This window comes from Amphiura filiformis, chromosome 9 (genome assembly GCF_039555335.1).
Source record: "Amphiura filiformis chromosome 9, Afil_fr2py, whole genome shotgun sequence".
NCBI classification, from domain to species: domain Eukaryota; kingdom Metazoa; phylum Echinodermata; class Ophiuroidea; order Amphilepidida; family Amphiuridae; genus Amphiura; species Amphiura filiformis.
The window spans coordinates 24,811,992-24,834,077 of record NC_092636.1 but is presented as its reverse complement, the minus strand read 5'-3'; the positions used below and the strand labels follow the sequence as shown (position 1 = coordinate 24,834,077).

Below are 22,086 nucleotides of genomic sequence, written 5' to 3'. Positions count from 1 at the left end.
AATTAATGTTTTCTGCTGTTTCAGTGTGCATGTTGTTCTCATCGTTGATGGTTTGGTGGACTGTCATGTAGATGTAAGCGTGATCCTAAAAATGCCTTTCACATTGACCAAAACTAATTACAAGACCTCTTCTACATTGAGGCTGGCTTTCCCTTTTAAAGGGAATTTTTATTATGGTTAGGCCCGTGGTTAGGAAAGCCTAAGAGGCGTACCGACCGTCCGGGGAGCAATATTTTTCCATAGTTAACATTTGAATAGGAGAAACTTAGAATATAAGGCTAATATATTGTATTCGCCTCCGGGCAGACTCGAAATACCGGGACCAAAAGTTGTACGGCATATAGTAGAGCTATATACACTTAAGGCATACATTGGAATAACAGATATTCCTACTGTATATGGCATATTGGATGGTCTAGGGGAAAGTTAACCCATATTTGCAAGACTAACCTTGCCTTCGAGGTGAAACAAACCTACTCATTTTACCCTCTGGCCATGGGCTGGCCTGGTATCAGATCTTACCCAGGGAAAGAAAATGTATGCCTTTAAGGGACGCACCATTAGATACCAAGGGGGGGGCTGGGTAGTTTTTTGAAAAAAAAAATTTTGTCGCGCCATCTGAGCAAAAAAAAAAAATTTGCTCCACCTCAGACTAAAAAAAAAAATTTGCTCCACCTCGGACCAGAAAAAAAAAATTTGATGTCAAGGGTGAAAAAAAATTTGTCACAGTTAGTGAAGAAAAATTAACTTCATATAGCTTTTATATTACAAAATTTTTCACGCTGCGCGCGAATTTACTCCTTTTTTCATCAAGAATATTTATTTTAGCTTCAAACTGGTACATATTTTTTCCGTGTTTGTTTGTGAAAAGTTATTATGTGAACCGGGTCTGTAAGTGAAAACGCTTGATTCACTCATCTTCACCAAATTCCAACCCTATGTCAAAATTATTATAAAAATCTGGGCCACATGACTGATTGAGAGCATAGGCGTAGATCCCGGGGGATAAATCCCACCAATATTTGCTAGGGGGTGGTCCATACAATCATCCCCAATGTTGATGCCTGTATGTGAGCTTCTGACCAAATTAACCTAAAAAAACCCAATTTTTGCGCGCTTTGCGCGCATTTATTCCGCATTTGTACCATATTTCACCAGTTTAGCTTCAATATGCCAAAAATTTTCGCGCCAAAAGAGGTTGATTATACTTCAAGAAAATTTTTACACATAAAAATAATGATGTTTTTTGTGGCACTCGAAAATTTAGGTGCTACAAAACGTAAAAATGATTGAAAATATGGACAAAATTTTACAACTCAACAAACAAATTGTTGAAAATTATAAAACATTACGATTGAAAAAAAAAAAAAAATTGTCTCTCCGAGGTGTTGAAAAAAAAAAAACTTGCTTCACCCAAGGGCTAAAAAAAAAAAATTTGCTTCACCGAGGTGCAAAAAAAAAAAAATTTGTCACGACCCCAACTACCCAGCCCCCCCTTGATATCTAATGGTGCGTCCCTAAGTGAGTGTACGTGTAAACATACCGGGTAAACATATTATTGAATAAAGTTACATAATCTGCTCAAAAGGTTGTACATTTGATCAATTTTTAAAGAATTTTCTTTGTTGCATGATATGACTCACTGGACATCTATTGGGCAGGTTATAGGGTAGGTGCAGGTAATATGGGACAGCAGGTAATATGGGACACCTGTTTTCATTTTAACAAAAAGTAGCTTAGAGAAGGTAAACACTTTAAGTTGATTTGTTAAGTGTTTAGAGACATCAATTGTGCTTCTAGAAATGCAGTTTTGGAGTCTGTGTATCAAACTCTTGGAAATCAATGCCAAAAGAGTGAAATTGCCCAAAAATTATGTCGTTTTTTTGGCCTGATATAAAATCAATGACGTCACATTTTATGATTGTGTATCCAAAACCTCTGGTACTGAGGGGGCATTTGTCATTTTTTATGATCTTTAGGTGATGGGTTAAGCTTATCAGCAGGTAAAATTCCACTGACAATTGGCACTTTCCTTTTATAAATGATTATTTTCTCTGATTTTCAACTGAATGGGTGCAGGTAATATGGGACACAAAGGAAATTGTGTGCATTGTCAATGCGAAAAGCAAAACTATTTAGAAAATTGAATTTTCTTGTAGAAATTTGCATTTAACATTCAAAATCATGTAACAAAAATGTTTTTAGAACAAAAGAGTGATTTTCTGAACTTTTGATTTTCACCATAGAGATAACACAGTGTCCCATATTACCTGCACATGCAGGTAATATGGGACACTTTGACGATGACGTCATTTTGACGTCATAGCGTCCAAACAAACATAAAAACAAGGTAACATTGCCTGTTTTATTAATCTTAAAGGACAGGTTGTTCATCATAACAATCTCTTGTGGGCATATCTTCTTTAGTTTTTATGCAAATAAGCTAAACGTCCTTAATGGTCCCATATTACCTGCAGGTACCCTAGTTGTAATTTGTACATGTATACTGCAACACTTTTTGAAACGGACCTGTCTTACCGTTCTTCGTTATCATCCTCGTTCCCGTTTTATAGGCCCCTATATATAAAAAAAAAAAGATGAAAGCGTTACATCTTTCTTCGTTACTTTTAATCATATTTGTATTGCGTGTAAAGGGGACTTTTCTACCGCTCCCCTTTTACATAGGACCAGGATCATGCCCAAGTGTTAACGTTGTATCAGACTTTGACAAGGTAAGTAAAATCAACCACCATTGTTATCATGTTTTTCAGTCTGTGACGTTGCTGACGGCGCGGTGACATTTTGTTTTTTAGATTCAATCTAAGTGGTATGATTTTAACAGATTTGGGTGCGTAGGTAAAATAATTTGGTAATTTTGGTAAGTTTTAAAGACCGTCTAGTATTGGATATAGTAAGAGATATACGGTATGTCTAGTATCATAGTAATGACGTTTACCTGGGGGGGGCTCTCCCACTTTGGAGGTGACGCGTATGTAGGCTGGTCGCTGTCACCCAAAGACCCCATATTTTTTACGAACACATGCTCTGTAACCCGAAGACTCCCTATTTTTGCATTTGATATGTCACCCAAAGAACCTTACAAGTTCAATTTGACTAACAGCAACTTTCATTTCAGCACTAATTTTGTTACTTATTTTGAAAATAAAAACAAAAAAGAAATTTGAAGCCATTTAGAACTATAGAAATTTCTATATTCGAGGTTTCTGTGGCGCTGAGTTCGTCGGCTCTCACCCAAAAAAGGTCATGTTCTCACCCAATGACCCCATATTTTTTACATTTTGCTTTCACCGAATGCCAAATATCATGCTCTCACCCAATGACCCCATATTTTTTTACATTTTGCTCTCACCTACACCTATATCCATTTCATATTGAAGTGTCCCCCCAGGCTGTACTCCCGATTGCTCCGATTTTCGTGAAAATTGTTGTAAATTGTACATCTATCGGATTTTTTTTTAACACACTAGCTCTTCTGGTTGATGTGTTACCCTACTGTGACAAAGATGTCAACAGAATCAACCGTTACTTTTTACTTTTCAGGACCGTTACTTTGGACTGTGGTACGAGATCGCTCGTTTTCCTGTTATCTACGAATGGAATTTTCGATGTGTTACTGCCGAATATTCCAAACTTCGGCGCCGTCCGAAGACTATCAAAGTCACAAACATCGGTACAAAAAAGAATGGTGAACTAAGCGTGGCCGAAGGACGAGCTAAGACTCCAGATGCAAATGAACCAGGGAAACTAAGCGTCAGTTTTGGTCCTATGATTCCTGATGCTGATGGTGTTACAGGGGTCGTTTCTCGTATTCCCGGTGCTAATGCTGTTAATGTTACAGGTGTCCTTTCTCGCATTCCTGGTGCGAATGCCGTCGCAGGTGTCTTTTCTCGTATTCCTGACGTCCCTGATTTTATCCAAGGTGAGTGCGTCCATCGGCATCAAAATCTTAACCCCCTGGACACTACTGGTCATCTAATCGGGCATCTAACAGCATTTCTGATTGCTTGATAACTTGAAATGCTCATTTCAATTGCATGCCAATGACTGTTTAAACTATTTATGGTTAAACTTGCATTTGCAGATGATCTTATTAATAACCTCCTTGATTGGTTCAAAATTGGGCACAATATTCATTTTGGTCAATCTGCAGGTAGTTCTCATGGGGTTTATAATCCATCTTCGTTGAGCATGGTGAGTGGTGCATATATAGGTGAGGGGTGCGACTTTATCCATGAAGGCATATCACCCAAACATTTGCATTTCAAATTAAAATTTTATCAGTCGAGATATTCAGTTTGCAAATTGTAAACATGCGTCGTACACATGGTACACATGTAAAATGTGCGGTCCTGGGCGCATGAGACGTTGTATTATAATAGCAATTTGGTCTAAGTCCCCACATTTTCGGCAAAAAGAGGCCGCACACTCCTTTTACAATGGTCTGACGACGGTCGGCTTTTCCTCCCAGCTACATTATATACTTTAAGTATGATATGATTAGATTAGAATTATTTGATATCAGCAGGACATTCCTCGTATTCAGGATGTAATTTGCATGATGTGTCTGATGTGCTCTCATGTCCCACAATAATAGTGTGCCAACGTTACTATTCGATCCCTTAACTGGACTTGAAAACATTGTGGAAATGATCACTTTACGAGACTTAAAGGAAGTCTCCGGCAATCACAACATTATTCCTTATATGTTAGAAAAATAATTATCAAGCACGAATCACATGGTTTTATTTAAAACAAACTCATAGTGACCACATAAAAACGAATAAAAACATCCGTTTCTCAACACGCGATATTCAAAATTCCCGGGCGCCGAGTGCAATGACGTCCCAGTAATACAATGAAGGCTGACGACAATTGAACACAAATAACCATTACGTCATTGCACTTAGACAATTTCGGCGCGGGAATTTTGAATATCGCGTGTTGAGAGCCGACTGTTTTTATTCGTTTTTATGGTCAATATGAGTTTGTTTTAAATAAAACAATGTGATTCGTGCTTGATAATTATTTTTCTAACATTTAAGGCATAATGTTATGATTGCCGGAGTCCCCCTTTAAAAATGATAAGACGGTCATATTTTTATGTGCAAACGAGGGTGCCTAACTAAAACCATGGCCCCTTCTCCCTGTTATCAAAACCTAGGTTATCAAAAACGATTTCCAAAAAGTTGTCGAAAGTGTCCTCCGGGGAAACCCTCGCCTTGGGATTGCTGAAAATTAAAGAACAATTCCATTGCAAGTTCTGCAGGCTGCACCTCAAAGGGTTTCTCGAAGTGACCAGTGGCGTATAGGGTTGGTAGCGCCCGGGGCAAGAAACAAAAATGGCGCCCTACCCCCCCCCCCCCCGATAATATCTTAGACGCGGGCAGTGGATAGGGGTTGTGGTACCCAGGGCCAAGGATACATACCCCCCCCCCCCATTCTAGAAACAATTGCGAGCGAGCGAAATTTTGGACAAATAAGGCCTACCACTAATTAATTTTGGTTACTAGAAGTTGAATATCGGTTTTAAAATGTTCTTTCAATTGAATTTGTGCTGAAATGCGCGAGAAGCGCGCGACAATTTTGACTTTCATCGATTGGAGGGGCACAGAATCGATGCTGAATTGGTCAATTTGGCGTCCCCCCTAAGGGTGGCGTCCAGGGAACATCCCCCCCTTTGCCCCTCCGTCGCTACGCCACTGGTTCCTTTAAAAATATTGCGGATTTTCCTGAGAAGGCAAAATCCATTTGGAACCCCTTTTTCCAGTCTTCTTAGGATGAGTTGATCTAATGAATATTCATATTCTGATTTGTAATTTCAGCAGATGGGAACTACTGGATTCTGGAGACCGACTATGACAACTACGCCCTTGTCCATTCCTGTAACCAGAGGAGAGGATTTCATACTATGGCAAACTGGATCTTATCCCGAACTCCGATCCCTGATATGGAGGTTATCGAACACGCGTTAGAAGTTTTCCATGGTTACGGCATACCAATTCAACGGTTTATTTTTACTGAACAAAGCAATTGTGGGCGTGATGAAGAATCTTTTATGGAAATGGTGACTGAAGTCATGGAAATGGAGACCGAAGTACCTGAATAAAGAACTTTATATACCTCATATATAGATTCCTGTCATCTAATTGGTTGAATGTGCAGTCATTGAATTAACTATGCCCTCAAAATGAACTATGGACCGGTCACGTGCGTCCCGATCAAACTCAGTGCGCAATCGCAACATCCACGTATCCATTCGGTATATAACACAAATATTGACTGCTTTATTCGGGGGACATGATGACCCTCGGCTGCGCCTCATAGCATGGTTTTGAGATCCCCTTGGGCCTATAATCTTAACCATGCCCCTCATAGCAGTCAATATTTGTATAATAATGCCCTCCCAATGTAAAAAGAGTACCGAGCTAGGCTTAAAACCAGAACCATCTGTGTCCACAATTACAAGTTACTCATTTCGACAACACTTGAAATGGACGGATAATTCTGCCCTCCATAATAAACGCGACTTTGGTGTATATGCATGGTCACTTGCGTCCAAGTCCCGGTCCCCGCACTCCGTGCATCCGCGGGTATTCATGCTCGTCGAAAATTTCGCGAAATAAGGGGTGTTTTCAGATGAAGAAACGCGATTCGCGAAACACACAAAAAAGGGGTGTTTTTTCAAACCACGTGTACGAGCAGCCTGCGCGTTTTTGCGAGAAAAGGGCATATTAGAAATATCGTTCGTGTTCTAGCGAAAATAGGGGTATTTTCGAAGGGCAAATAATTCGCGAAATCGCTAAAAAAAGGGGTGATTTTCCCCTAAAAACTTCGCGAAATGAGATGCAAAAGGGGGTGTTTTTAAAGTTCACCGACAAGCATGAATACCCGCGGATGCACGGAGTGCGGGGACCGGGGTCCAAGTGTAGTGACCATGTATGTACCCCAAATGCCAAAGTCACATGCATTTATAACGGAGGGCAGAATTAACCGTCCATTTGTTGCCGAAATGAGTAACATGTAATTGTGGACATAGAGTAACATAGATGGTTCTGGTTTTAAGTTCTCGGTATAATGTCTGAAATTCTGTAAACAAATTACAAAACCTATACATCCGTTTTACTTGACAAACAGATATGGTATTGAATCAGTTTCGTCACGAAGTCAAAATGCAGTGAGGCCTACAGCATTTGGCTAAATGGGGTGCCGGTGGCTATGCCCCCTCACCTTTGTCGGTCAGTCGGGATAAATGAACACAGTCTATGGAAATGTACCTATATAGTAGGGGAATTGATGAGGCTACGTTTAAAAGTAATTGAAAAAGGTTTGACACAGAAATCTGGTCTCAACGACCCACACATTTGAGCGTCCTGGCGATAAAAAAGGGAAATGGCTCATTCACAATTTTAGTCGTGCATGTTAACACCCCTCCCCCTCGAAAACATGTGCACGCTACTGATAACTGATATACAGAATATTATTTTATAGCTTTTTATAACATAGGGAGATGTAGTTTTTATTTGACCATGTTCTACATGTTCTATGGGTCATGCAAGGGCGTCGTAACTAAACATTTTGGTCCAAATTGAGTCACTAATGTATGTGAAAATATAGGTACACAGCAAAAAATGGGAGTAATTTGCTCCCGAGTAAAACATTTTGAGTAAAAAACGAGTAATAATTTACTAAAGAAAGAGCGAACCGCGAAATTTTGATTACTCCTCCCTAAAGTAAAATCTGATAAGTTTGAATCGAGTAAAGTTTACTCGACAGCGTAGTAATATATGCTACAAGTTCGGAGTTCGCTACCGATTTAGGTTGCATTGGAGTAAAGTTTAGTCGGTACAAGTTCGGAGTTCGACGACGCGACGCCATTACAAGCCTATGTGTACGTGTTGCGAAAGATGAAAGAAGTACCCCTGGAAAAATATGTGTGGTGTTGCGTGGCGACTGCCTGAGGTTTAGTGGAAATTGTCCCCATTCTTGAAGGTAAGAGCTGATTATTTTGACCCGCAGGTTATGCAATAATTGTGTCATTGTGTGATGCAATAAACATTTCATGTTTGGCATGAAGTTGGTAAACGTAATGCAAATAAATTTAAGCTTACTCGGTCCAGTATGCTTAAGCTCTGAATGTAGTATCCTGCCCTGCATACGATCATGCTGATATCATCACCTGTTTTATTGTGTTTATTTATTATGCAAATTGGTACATCAAGTTATGGAGGACAGAATTTTATTTAAATGATGATGACTCTGTTATGATGAGTGACGTCATACTGCATACCCTCTACAGGCCATGCACATGTGGCAAGGGGCTGTGTTGCCCCCCCCCCCCATGCTTTGATTCTTTGGCAAGCCAATTATGCCCATGTAGTACCTACATGTGTTGGGTTGTGCAATAATTACAGGGGCGGAGAAATGGAGGGGGTTTAATTTTTTGGCAAACCAAAAAGGATGGGGGCAAGCATTTTTTGACCAGTCAAAGGGGAGGGCAAGTAATTTCTCTCAAGAGCCATGTTCTCACAATGAGTTTTTTGTTTTATCCTTTTTGATACAGGAAGAGAGTTGCAACTATAGCTTGGATGAGAGATACTCAAGTTGGACTACATGGGATCAGAGGGTAAAAGGAACCAAGTGAACTGCCTGGTATATGTGGTGTATGTAAAGGACATGATGAACATTATCAATTGTATACTTAAATGAAAAGTAAATAACCAAATTGTACAAAGGTCAGAAAATAAAATTGCTCTAATTTGAATAGAAAATGATGCAAATCGTTCTCTTCCCAAGAGGGAAAAAAAGGAAAATTTTGAACTATCGATGATGCCTGGTTCATATGTGTGCTTTATGATCTAAATGTCACATGAGAGCCAATGGCTAATTGATCTTTATCATTTCATATTCTGGTAACTTAATATTGCAGATAATAGTGCTAACTACTTTCCTACCTTAATTCTGATATATGATGAAGAAATCGTAACCATTTGTAAGACCGTTTTGGAGCAATTTTATTTTTGTACCCTTGACAATAACCATATTGTGACACTAGTGACATCAGACTGTCAGAGGACTTCTGATTTTTGAAATATTGTGGCATCAGACAACAAACATGTATTAATGGAGAACATTGAGAAATAATGGACATAAAACTAACAGCAGTGGTTTATACAATCTGTAGTTTAATTTAAAACTCCAACTGAGAGGTATGCTGCATTTCTGACCATCCACTACAAACCTGGTGCAAAATTGCTACATTTAACAAATTTTATGTATCTGTTTTTATAGTTTTCTTATAATATCCTTTAGGGAGGTTTTTAAACCTTTATGGGTCTTCACTCAACTTGTATCATATTTTGAGGTTGTTTTTTTTTAGTTAGATTAGATAGGGCTTTATCACTTAAAAGGCCCTACTTTACACCAGGTTTGTTCTGGATGATTTTTGTTGGGTTTAGGAAGCAAAGGCAACTTTACATTTGCTTTGCTGATGTAACACTGTACTGATTTTGTGGATTGATTGTACTGTTATAGAGTTAATTGCTGTTAAACCATTTTTTATTTTGAAGTTTGAATAATACTGTTTAAAAAATAATTTTCTTGCCAGTCATTGTTTGATTAATTGGTGTGATGTGTAAATAATTTCATGTTTTTATTAGAACAGAGAGTAAAATGGAATGACAACAGCTTCATTGATTCTGGATATTACAGATGTCACAGTTTCAATCTACTCATTAAACTGAGTAAGACACTATTTTTGCATCTAATTTGAGCAAAATATTTACTCACCTTTAGTAGTAACTTTTACTCAATCCATAATGAGTCAAAATATTATACTCCATGCAGAGTAAATATTGAGTAAAATAAGTGCTCAATCTTGTGGTAAATCTAACTCAACCTTAGTTGAGTACAGTTTTACTCTCTTGTTGAGTCAAAAAGGGGAAAGCGCTTTCCCAGAGTAATTATTGAGTAAAATAAGTTGAGTAAAAGTCTTACCCAATTCTGAGTAAATTTCTAATCAGCAAGTTGAGTAATTGGTTACTCAACCTTGATGGAGTACAATTACTCAAAAATGGCGCTTTCCCCTTTTTACTATCAGAAAGAGTAAGATTTTGATCAACTTTGAGCAATTATTTTTTGCTGTGTAAAAGCACACATTTTATGGTGTTTTACCAGTCTTAAAAGCAATTAATTAAATATAGATTTAAAGACGTTCAAAAACATAACTATAATGTAACGCAAAAAACCATTCTCCTACAACATGTACAAAATGACAAAAATGCAGATACGACATTTGAGTAACTAAACGTTTGATAACCTTAACAACATTTTAAATAACTAATGTAACAGTATTTGAAGTATCTAACACATAGCAATATGCTGCTGTCTTCTGAAGATAGCTCTAAAAGTTGAAACAAAGTTGCAAATGTTGCTGCATAAAATCATAAAAAATACTCAGAACTATAGTGCTACAGTAGCAAATGTGGTATCAAATGAAAGAGGCTAAAATGTTTTATAAATGAAGTAGTTGTCTTGCAGTTACGTTGGTGCATGCATGTTTGCCGTGAATTTTCTTTGAAAAACCTGGTTTTTTTTAATACTTTTTTGAGTGAAAAAAGACCTACATTTTGGATCTCCTTTGCACTTCTTCATTAAGGTTCTATTTCATGTTTTTTGTTTTTTATTGCTTATTCTATGATATTTTTTATGGGTTTTTTACATCTTGTTAATGTATTTATTATTGAATTCTTTTCCATTTTTTTGTAAGGACAAACTGTAGCACAAGTTACCGTAGCACGAGTTACCATGTTTTTTTCCAAGCCGGCTAATGTAAAACTCTTTTTGTGGCGCCCTCTACGGAGGCGCGCCACAATATAGGCATGACTTTGTGAAAAGCTTCTAATTTCACTCTTGCTAGATTGACTTCGCAATTGTTTTGCTAAAATTATGCCCAGCTCAGAAATAAAACCACAATTTGCTTGGATTTTATTTTATTATTGTTTTCTGATATGCACGGGATAAAATGGTGAGCGTATATTCTTTGTTTAAAATACAAAATTAGGATTTATAAAAACACCAAATAAATCCTGACCTTTGTATGCGTTCAACCAGTTTACCGTGTGCCTTAGAACCCGATAGACGGTGACATTTGACTATACACTATAGGATCCACAACATGCTCATCTATCATGTGAACAGTTCTTAAACCCTAATACATTTGTACATTCATCCTTTGAAAATTTGGGAACACAAACTCATACTCTGCAACTTGAGGTCAAATTTTGCACTATGATTATGTAATTGAGGTTATTGGACTGTGCCATTGGGATGAGACCCTTGTGGTCCATAGTGATAAGATCAATTAACGAGGCCTAAACTGATGGCTTTTGTTTGCTAATTACCATAGAATCTATATAGCGGTTATTGCCAAAGTTGCAATATGGTGGCACAATTGGGCGGCAAACTGTATGCAAACAACACGGCATATTAATTATACATGTTCTACATTGTTGTATTTTAAAACACTGAAGACCAAAATTGACTAGCTACTACCTCCATGATTGGATTAAGTAAATAACTAAATCCTGTTATCTACCCAGCAATGTTTGCTAATCTTAATAATTGTAACAAACTGTAGTGTACTAAATGGTATAAGACAGAAAAGGCAAACAGACAGAAATTTAGAGTTTTAAATTAGAGAGTTGACAGGAAGTTGTAAGAGTTAAATTGTTATGGATATGATTGGTGTAAGCGCGAAAATGTTGAATGTCAGATCAAAGTCATCCGAGGTGAATTAAGTAATGTCAATCACAAATTGTTACAGGTCATTTGAGGTGGACTAAGTTTATATTTGGATTGTCAGAACACCTTCCCCGATCAAACACATTCCTCTTGCATTTGATCATCTTCTACTCTTCCCTAGAAAAATCATTATAATACCAAATCTACACACCATGGAATTCACCATATCACGTCCAAGTTCACATTGGGCGCCACATTCCTTTTTTAAAGGAATTTTTATATCAAGATAAGCTTTAGTTAACATTATATATGACCAGCTCCAAAAAATCTGGAACAAGTCACCAGCCATGTTTTTGAGTTATAAGCCTTTAAAGATGACATCCCCATGAATAAAAATCAAATTTTGGAATTCTACTGAAGATTAAAATAAAGTTTTGCAAATGCTGAAGGTTAAAATAAAGTTTTGCAAATGCTGCTATAATATGGAAATAGTGCAGGTATCATTATAAATATATTTTATATGTTGCAAGTATATGGTGAAATGTTGTTGATGTCCTATGCACACAAATGTTACATTTATATTATGATCCTTAGACCCAGACGAATAATTCGATATGTTTTCAGTGGAAAATTGCCGTCTTAGGGGCGTCGAATCGCCCCTGGTTAAAAAATTGCGATTTGCTTCTTCCCTCTTGTCTGTTTGCATGCAAATGAACCACATTTGGCAATGAAGGATTAATATTGCTACAAATACGTGCGTTTATTTTTTTGTATCCCTACATCCCTACCTCCTCCCAACCCACCCGCACCACCACCACCACCATTCTTTAGATTCTCGAGCGCCTCTGGGCAAAAATATTGGGGTAAACAATTAACAATTTCAGTCGGCAACAAATATCTTGACATGTTTGGGGCGCCATTCTGCCCGGGGCAGGAATATCCTTGCCCCGAGCGCCACAACCCCCTAGCTATGCCGCCGATAATCGATTTTACGTCATCAAACATTCGTTATAAATAAATCAGTTAAATCTGAGATAGGCTTTGTGCATCGAAGCTCATCGAATATTATGCAGTAGGCCTTCATCAGATTTTAGTACATTTGCATAAACACAAAGAATAAAAGACAAGACCTTATGATTTTCGGAAATTGAATAAAATCTAATAAAGTTACAAAATCGGTTTAAAAGGTTTAAAATTTGATCAATTTTTTCAAAGAATTTCCATTATTGATAATACGACTCACTGGACATCTACAATTTGGACAGTGAGGTGGCCCTGAAAGTGTTGTAATTTGTACTGCAACATTTCATCTTTATACAGCAAAAGGCCGACCGGTTGTCTTACATCTTCGTTAAAATTCTCGTTCCCGTTTTTAATAATAATAATAAAAAAAGATGAAAGCGTTACTTGTTTCTTCGTTACTGTTGATCGTATTTGCATTGCGTGTTAAGGGCCAGGGGGTTTACAGAGGCCCAGGATCGTGCCCAAGTGTTAACGTCGTATCAGACTTTGACAAGGTAAGTAAAATGAATCCACCATTGTATCATGTTTTTGTGGGATTCTGTGACAGTTGTTGATACAAGTTGTTTGCTGTAAAGTGTGCTGAGTGTGCTGAGGCTTGTATAAAGTGTGCTGAGGCTTGTGGATCAACGTCTAGGCGTTGTGGATCAACGTCTAGGCGTTGTGCCTAATGTGAACAGATATCCTGTCTACCAAGGAATTTATTATTCTTCATTTATGTGAATGAATAACAGTATGAATTTCAAATGGATTAATTTCAAATGGAATGAACACAGTAGACAGTTCCATTTGAATCTCATATACTGAGTGCTCGCCCCCCCCGACACACACACACAAAAAAAAAAAAACTGGGAAGAAGAGCACAAAATAGGGAAGGGGGACGTCAGACGCAAACTAGTCTTTTTAAATCGGTCTTCAATTTAAAAAAATTTAATGGCTCTGAAAAGAGCCGTTCAGGTGAAATATTTGTGGCCAAGAAATAAAGCCGAGACTGTCCCATGTCCATGAAAAAAGATAATAAAGTCGACTGCTCGTTACCTACAAATTAGTGTATGGCTGGTCAGTGATCTATGCAGACTAACGCCCGCCGTAACTTTTTACTTTTCAGGATCGTTACTTGGGACTGTGGTACGAGATTGCTCGTTTTCCTGTTACCTACGAACACAAATCTCAATGTGTTACTGTCCACCGTAACTTTTTACTTTTCAGGATCGTTACTTGGGATTGTGGTACGAGATTGCTCGTTTTCCTGTTACCTACGAATACAAATCTCAATGTGTTACTGTTACTTTTTACTTTTCAGGATCGTTACTTGGGACTGTGGTACGAGATTGCTCGTTTTCCTGTTATCTACGAATGGTGGGTTTCTCGATGTGTTACTTCCGAATTTTCCAAAGTTGGATTCTTTTCGCAGTCTATCCAAGTCACAAACACTGGTATACAAGTGAACGGTGAACAAAACGTGGCCGAAGGACTGGTTACCACTCCAGATAGAAATGAACCAGGGAAACTAAGCGTCCGTTTTGGTGTCTTTTCTCGTATTCCTGGGTTTTCTCGTAAGTGAGTGTTTCCATCGGCGTCAAATCTGGACAATCCAGCTTTGTTGAGTTGTGCATTACCTTACTAATACTATAGGTTTTAAGTTCGGTATATTTTGGCAAATTGCAATTGCGTTGTACGAATGCTAGATGTACGAATTCTTGTGCGCATGAGACGTTGTTTTACATTATAATGTCGGGCCTCACCACAATTTCGTCGGCAAAACAGGCGGCACACGTATCCCTTCCCATTCTGACTGGTATGCAATGGTCAGATGGTCTAGCGACCCAGTGGCCCAGATCATGCGTTGCTTGAGTTTCAATTTTCGAGTTTCAGTTTTCGAGTCTCGAGTTTCAATTTTCGAATTTCAGTTTTTGAGTTTCGAGTTTCATAGAACACTTTCGAGTTTCAGTGCAGCATGTTCGAGTTTCGATGCAGCACTCTCGATATTTACAAACATTTTTTGTTGGACTGGGGGTTAATAATTTAAGGTTAATTAAGTTGGGGGGAAAGCACACAAGGGAAGTGTTCCTTCCCTGTATAGGGACTGTTGGCCGTTGTGGGGAAGGGATTGATGAAGACATATTCGCGCGTGCGGGCCAGCACGGGAACGAACATGGGTCATTTGTCCTCTACAGGTTGTATTAAAATGATTAGTACTCACCAGGTTTGATGGTTATTAAGAAGCCTACTTCTTCTGAATGCAACGCAGGGGTTTCTTTAAATGACCTTGAGTTATATGACTGTTTATAACACTTACCAACAAACGTGGATACTATGTTGCATTTTGATGTGGCAGTTTAATATGTCCTTATTACTGGAAACCGATAGGTATCAATCATTTTGATACAGCCTGTATGCAGGTTGTATATAGAAAAGAACCATAAAGTGTTCCTCGAAGTGCCCCAAAATCATTTCAATGGTTCCTTTATATCGCGGGTTCTCCTGAGAGGGCAAAATAATGGAGAACCCATTAGGCACCATATCACCATTTTCACCGTTCTTCTTATGGGTGAGTTGATCTAATGAATATTCATATTCTGATTTGTAATATCAGCAGATGGGAACTACTGGATTCTGGACACCGACTATGAAAACTACGCCCTAGTCCATTTCTGTAACCAGGGGAGAAGATCTCACTATATGGAAAACTGGATCTTATCCCGAACACCGAACCCTGACGATGAGGTTATCGAACACGCGTTGGACGTTTTCAGTGGTTATGGTATACCAATTGAACGGTTTATTTTTACAGATCAAAGCAATTGTGGCCGTGATGAAGAATCTTCTAATGAAGAAGAATCTGTTATAGAAGAAGAATCTGTTATTGAAGAAGAAGAATCTTTTATTACAGAAATCGTGACTGAAATCATGACATTGGAGACTGAAATCATGGAATTGGAGACTGAACTACCTGAATAAACAATCATCGTACAATGGAACATAGAACATGCAAACATTATAATCTAGCGCACAAACCCGGGGTGGGTACTCGGGTGTATACGGGGATGCATGTGCTGCTATAATGGGTTGCTTTTTTTGCAAGAAAGCCCTAAACATGGGTCCCGAAAGAATCCCTAAACATGGGTCTCGATTTGAAAAATGAATGTTCAAAAACCGCCAAATCATCCGGGTAGGGGTTACAGAGTTCCAGCGGCACACCCCTGTCAAGATGTAACCCCCCCCCCCGCCCACCCGAGGAAATTCCCAGCTACGCCATTGCGTGGCAGAATAAAACGTAGTTGAAGATCGAATTGATAGACTAGTTTGCGTATGACGTCCTGTCAACCAGATCAAAAAAGCCATACTGTGCAGGTCAGCAACCAATCACGCCGCACCATTGCCCTGACGTTAGACGCAACCTAGTCTTTTTGTTCACGGAGTGAACATTTCCCCCACTTGAACCCATATCTCATATGCACAGTTTATCCCGTACACACTGTGTCTTGAATAACTATTGTAGCCCATCAACCCTGTGGTTAAGAGGCTAGGAAATAATTCCTAATGTCTCATACCCAGCGCCACCTGTAAAAAAAGTAAACATACTTATGAGACCATTTTTGGACCATGTACATAAGGACCAGTAATTACACTGACAAAATTTCATCGATATAGCTCCTTTGCTTCTGGATGATGTCAAAAACTTTTGGATACCCCCTCGTACAAGTAGTTAAACAGCAAATTTACATAATAAATAATTGTTGAATGAATCCGTATATAGGTAATAATATTGTCCGGGGGTACCGCTTCAAGTTTTTGTCAATTAATTTCCATTGGTAGGGACACTTCATTACACATGTGATGTATTATGCTCTATTCGTAAGTAACATTTATTTTGTAGGTAAGAATTAGACTTTTGGTGGATATCGCAATCATATCTTCATTTTATAAAGCACTTTGAATGTATTATTTTCTTTATGTGCGTTTATTGATACTAGAGACCCTATCATGTATTGATAATGTCGGTTCATAGCGGTTGAATGAGGATTGAAGTAAGAAACAAAGGAACTAAAGTGACTTTAATTAGCTTAATTGCACACAAATCGCTTAAACCGTTATTACAGACTTGTGAAGTCCATCTTGGAGTCAGTTACGTCTTTTGGCCTTTCGTTTGAGGGCAACTACAATTAGCTTTATACCAGGGTCCATCACTGTGTTGTCTAGATCATGAGACAATGAGAACAGTCGTTTTGTCCATGGTATTCGTAGGTAACGTTAGCGAAAACGTCAAAGTTACCTTCGAATAAATCAATTTGGACACAAATTACTCAGAAACCAGAAGGTCGGTAAACGTTTTAAACGTTTAAAATGAAGCACACATGACAGCTGACAAATCCAAGTATTTATCCCCTTCTAATCTTCCTCGAATCTGATTTTTCTTTCAAATGAGTAAACCGTCGTCTATTTCAGTACATATTTTCAACAATTCAGCCGTATTCAGTTTTGCATGGCAGGCATGTATGTGAATTCGCAACTTTTATTGACATATAATTTGATAGCGAACGCACGGGCCTTCTTTATGTACCGATATGGGCATTGGCATGAATGGCGGTGTTTCACAATAGGGTCATGATGTCAAATTGTATTTGTAGGCAACATTCGGCTACCAAAATCTACCTACGAATACTTACTTATTTTGTTAATATCTCAGAAATTGTTAAATACAGGCTATTGAAACTGGTAGTATTAAAGAGTGTATTACCCTGCACCTATTGCTTAAACATAATTTACTATTCTCTCAATTTGTGGAAATGACAGAGCTTTTAACATGTATTCGGAGGTAATGCATATTTTTTTATCAAACCTACCTTTGTGCCATTTAGAATTTCTGGCAGCTAAACACAACAATAAAGATGTCTGAATGCAATGCATTTCAGTATTGGACATATCAAAGCTTGTATCAATCGCGCATTTATTAGTGATTTTCATTTTTTAAAGATATATCTAGTGCTATAAAAAATTGTATTCGTAGGTAATGTAAAAAATACCACTCGAAAAATTATCATACAAAATTCATAATTATGTACAAATATGTGAAAAATTGAACAGGCAATCTTTGAATACACACCTTTCAGAAAATCAATTTAGATTCAATCCAATGACTGCTTTTCATAACTGACATAGATGTTTTTAAAATACCATAAGAAATATTTTGAAAAAATGGGTCAAAATAGCATGTTTTTGGGTGTCTGTGTCTAAGTTTTTCACAGAAGGGGGTCTTATTATATATGGCGCGAAGCGTATGATCAAGGCGAATAAACACAATACAAAAACGAAAGCCAATTGTGTTATACTTTTAAGTTATGGCCCTGAACATGCCGTGAACACTTTTCGTTGGATTCGACCATATGCATAACAATATAGAGGATGGTCACTGGCGTACTGAGTGTACTGGCGTAGATATAAAAATTGGTTGACCCTTGTTCAGCAGAATCAGCCGGATGTTATTTATTGCGTGAAGGCCTAAACATCATAGCATTATAGTCCTATATATACCATGTCTACGGATATCCTATAGAGGAAGTTTAGACACCAAGCTGACCAGCTTTTATCATCATGATCATAGACATAAGTTTTCAATCGAACTAAATATCATTTGTTTGTTATAGCTTCCACTGATAGTCCATATAGAGTGTTTAATCGTAAAACTCAAGTTCAACATATTTTATGACAATTTTTCATCATATCATAATTTACTTTAACCGAAATCTGAAACGGCTTCAAATTTGGACTTTGAGTCAACTTAATCTTGATGTTCACGATGTTTGCCGATTTCCGTACCATATCCGAGTTTTTCTTCGATACTCGTTCTCTGTTGATCTTTGCAGTTTTATTTCTTCTTCTTTTCTGGTGGACTCATAGACCAAGGCCCTTGCCACCTGGACCAATGAATTTACCATTGGTTGGGAACTTTCTCACTTTCGCATGGCAAGCTTACAGCTCTGGATTAGGTCCTCATGAATTACTCACATATTTTGGTCAGAAGTATGGAAAGATCTACTGTTTGAATACCTTTGAAGCTACATGATCGTTATCTCTGATCTTCAACTCCTAAAACAGGCACTGAATAATCCAAAATCAACGATCGATTCGCAAATGACTTGAGAATAAAAATATTTGGTATAAATCGCGTCGCTTATGAAGACTTTCAACACTACCGTCGATTTTTAATGACCACCTTTCGCCATTTTGGAGGTGGGAGACAGTCTTTTGAAAACAAAATTGCAGCTGAAAGTGAGATCCTTCGACTAGAGGTGTCGAAATTGCAAGGCAAAAACACCGATCTTCATCTGTTTCTCAACAGCGCAACAGCAAACGTAATATGCTCCGTTGTTTATGGTCGACGCTATGAATACGACGACACTCAGTTTAAACACCTAATGGACTTGGTTGACCGTTTTGCAGTCGCCTTAGGCGCAGCTGGATCAAACAACACTTTGCTTATTTTCGCTTCGCTCTTCCCATCCAAAGCAAAACGTGAGTTGAATGCCATTCAGACACCCATACGAGAATACCTATCCAACATCATAGAAGAACATCGTCAAAACTTCGATTCAGAGCGCATCAATGATTTTGTAGATGCGTATCTACGCGAGCAATCGCTTCAGAGCGATTCAGTCGCAGATGTTCATTCGTTTGTACATGATGAAAACATAAGAGGCCATTTGTTTACTTTGTTCTTAGCAGGTGCGCATACCACCGCTGTTACCATTTATTGGGGGATGTTGTATCTTCTTGCCAATCCAGACATCCAAAGTAGTCTACAATCTGAGCTAGATTCTGTCGTTGGACGTACCCGCTTCCCTAGAATTTCTGACAAGGTAAATCTGCCGTATACTCGTGCTGTTATTCAAGAGATATATCGAATGTCAAGTCCTGTGCCTCTTTCACTTCTGCATGTGGTAAACGACGACACCACAATTGGACCTTACAGTGTGCCAAAAGGTGCAACCGTTGTATCTAATATTTGGGCCATACACCATGACCCTCAACTGTGGAAAGACCCAGACGAATTCCGACCTGAACGATTCGTAGAGAGTCCTGATAAAGTTTCCGAGGTCATTCCATTCAGTGTTGGTCGTCGAAAGTGTCCAGTAGAAGCTTTGGCACAGGCTATGGTGTTACTCTTTCTTACGCATCTTTTGCATCCGTTCAAATTTGTAAACCCCGAAGGATCATCGCAGCCTTCTCTACAAGGAGAATTTGGAACAGTATACAAATCTGTGGCATTTTTAGCGTGTGCTTTAGAACGGAGTTTGGATGACTATAAGAAAGACGATTAATTTAGTTTATCAATAATCAATGATAATGTAGCAGACGACTTAAGGATAATGTATACATCGCGTCGCTTGTGAAGACGTTCAACCCTACCGTCGATTTTTAATGACCACCTTTCGCCATTTCGGAGCTGGGAGACAGTCTTTTGAAAGCAGCTGAAAGTGAGATCCTTCGACTAGGTGTCGAAATTGCAAGGCAAAAACACTGATCTTCATCTGTTTCTCAACAGCGCAACAACAAACGTAATATGCTCCGTTGTTTATTGTCGACGCTATGAATACGACGACACTCCGTTTAAACACCTACCCAGCAAACACAAAAACGTTTTTAAAACGTTTTTAAATAAGTTATATTTTGGGTTTTGGTTCAGGTAAAAACGTTTTAATAACATTCAAATGTCGGGTTATATAAAGGTCATGAAATCGTTTTAAACGTTTTGTATGAAAACACACTACAACAATATTTTTAAAATGTTTTCGAAATGTCATTGTAAACTATTTTTGCAAACATTTTTGGCCAAATATTTTGTTAACACTTAAATAACATTATGTTAAAACATTTGCACCCAGCAAACACAGAAATGTTCTTAAAATGTTTTTTACAAAACGTTTTAATAACATTTAAATGTCGGGTTATATAAAGGTCGTGAAAACATTTTAAAACCGTTATTGTAAATATTTTGGGCAAACGTTTTTTGCAAAATATTTTTTCACCCCCAAAATAACATTCTGTTTAGAATGATTTGTACCAAGTTTTCAAAAATGTTTTTGGAATGTTATTAAAACGTTTTTATACCCTTTATATAACCCGACATTTAAATGTTTTCTGTAAAACATTTGTGTTTGCTGTGCAGTAAATTACTAACAAAATGTTATTTAATGTTATGAAAACGTTTTATACCATTAATGTACCCTTTATATAACCCGACATTTAAACGTTTTCTGACAACCTTTTATAACCTTTTGCGAATGATGTCGAAAACGTTTTGTGTTTGCTGGGTAATGGACTTGGTTGACCGTTTTGCAGTCGCCTTAGGCGCAGCTGGATCAAACAACACTTTGCTTATTTTCGCTTCGCTCTTCCCATCCAAAGCAAAACGTGAGTTGAATGCCATTCAGACACCCATACGAGAATATCTATGTCCAACATCATAGAAGAACATCGTCAAAACTTCGATTCAGAGCGCATCAATGATTTTGTAGATGCGTATCTTCGCGAGCAATCGCTTCAGAGCGATTCAGTCGCAGATGTTCATTCGTTTGTACATGATGAAAATATGAGAGGCCATTTGTTTTCCTTGTTCTTAGCAGGTGCGCATACCACCGCTGTTACCATTTATTGGGGATTTTGTATCTTCTTGCCAATCCAGACATGATAGACATCCAAAGTAGTCTACAATCTGAGCTAGATTCTGTCGTTGGACGTACCCGCTTCCCTAGAATTTCTGACAAGGTAAATCTGCCGTATACTCGTGCTGTTATTCAAGAGATATATTGAATGTCAAGTCCTGTGCCTCTTTCACTTCTGCATGTGGTAAACGACGACACCACAATTGGACCTTACAGTGTGCCAAAAGGTGCAGCCGTTGTATCTAATATTTGGGCCATACACCATGACCCTCAACTGTGGAAAGACCCAGACGAATTCCGACCTGAACGATTCGTAGAGAGTCCTGATAAAGTTTCCGAGGTCATTCCATTCAGTGTTGGTCGTCGAAAGTGTCCAGTAGAAGCTTTGGCACAGGCTATGGTGTTACTCTTTCTTACGCATATTTTGCATCAGTTCAAATTTGTAAACCCCGAAGGATCATCGCAGCCTTCTCTACAAGGAGAATTTGGAACAGTATACAAACCTGTGGCATTTTTAGCGTGTGCTTTAGAACGGAGTTTGGATGACTATAAGAAAGACGATTAATTTAGTTTATCAATAATCAATGATAATGTAGCAGACGACTTAAGGATAATGTATAAATCGCGTCGCTTGTGAAGA

General features: G+C 38.2%; 2 protein-coding genes across 3 annotated transcripts; both read left to right on the top strand.

Moving 5' to 3' along the window:
• Positions 1 to 2,489: 2,489 nt before the first annotated feature.
• LOC140160297 (apolipoprotein D-like) lies at positions 2,490 to 6,552 on the top strand. 2 transcript variants are annotated; one of them, XM_072183571.1, is made up of 3 exons: positions 2,490 to 2,732; positions 3,562 to 3,940; positions 5,847 to 6,552. In XM_072183571.1, exons 1-3 carry the CDS (start codon positions 2,598 to 2,600, stop codon positions 6,125 to 6,127), a joined length of 795 nt encoding a protein of 264 aa, XP_072039672.1. In that variant the 5' UTR covers positions 2,490 to 2,597; the 3' UTR covers positions 6,128 to 6,552. The 2 variants fall into 2 exon arrangements, with proteins under 2 accessions (XP_072039672.1, XP_072039671.1); XM_072183570.1 differs by having other exon boundaries at positions 5,844 to 6,543.
• Positions 6,553 to 18,371: 11,819 nt separating this feature from the next.
• LOC140160782 (cytochrome P450 2U1-like) lies at positions 18,372 to 20,320 on the top strand. The gene has a single exon (XM_072184082.1). It carries the CDS (start codon positions 18,990 to 18,992, stop codon positions 20,100 to 20,102), a length of 1,113 nt encoding a protein of 370 aa, XP_072040183.1. The 5' UTR covers positions 18,372 to 18,989; the 3' UTR covers positions 20,103 to 20,320.
• Positions 20,321 to 22,086: the final 1,766 nt, after the last annotated feature.

What these genes read in the sequence shown, in the direction of transcription:
- LOC140160297 (XM_072183570.1), top strand. Translation starts at nt 2,598, where the DNA reads ATGAAAGCGTTACATCTTTCTTCGTTACTTTTAATCATATTTGTATTG. An exon ending in TTGTATCAGACTTTGACAAG is followed by an intron (nt 2,733 to 3,561) that starts GTAAGTAAAATC and finishes TTTACTTTTCAG; the next exon opens with GACCGTTACTTTGGACTGTG. An exon ending in CGTCCCTGATTTTATCCAAG is followed by an intron (nt 3,941 to 5,843) that starts GTGAGTGCGTCC and finishes TTGTAATTTCAG; the next exon opens with CAGATGGGAACTACTGGATT.
- LOC140160782 (XM_072184082.1), top strand. Translation starts at nt 18,990, where the DNA reads ATGACCACCTTTCGCCATTTTGGAGGTGGGAGACAGTCTTTTGAAAAC.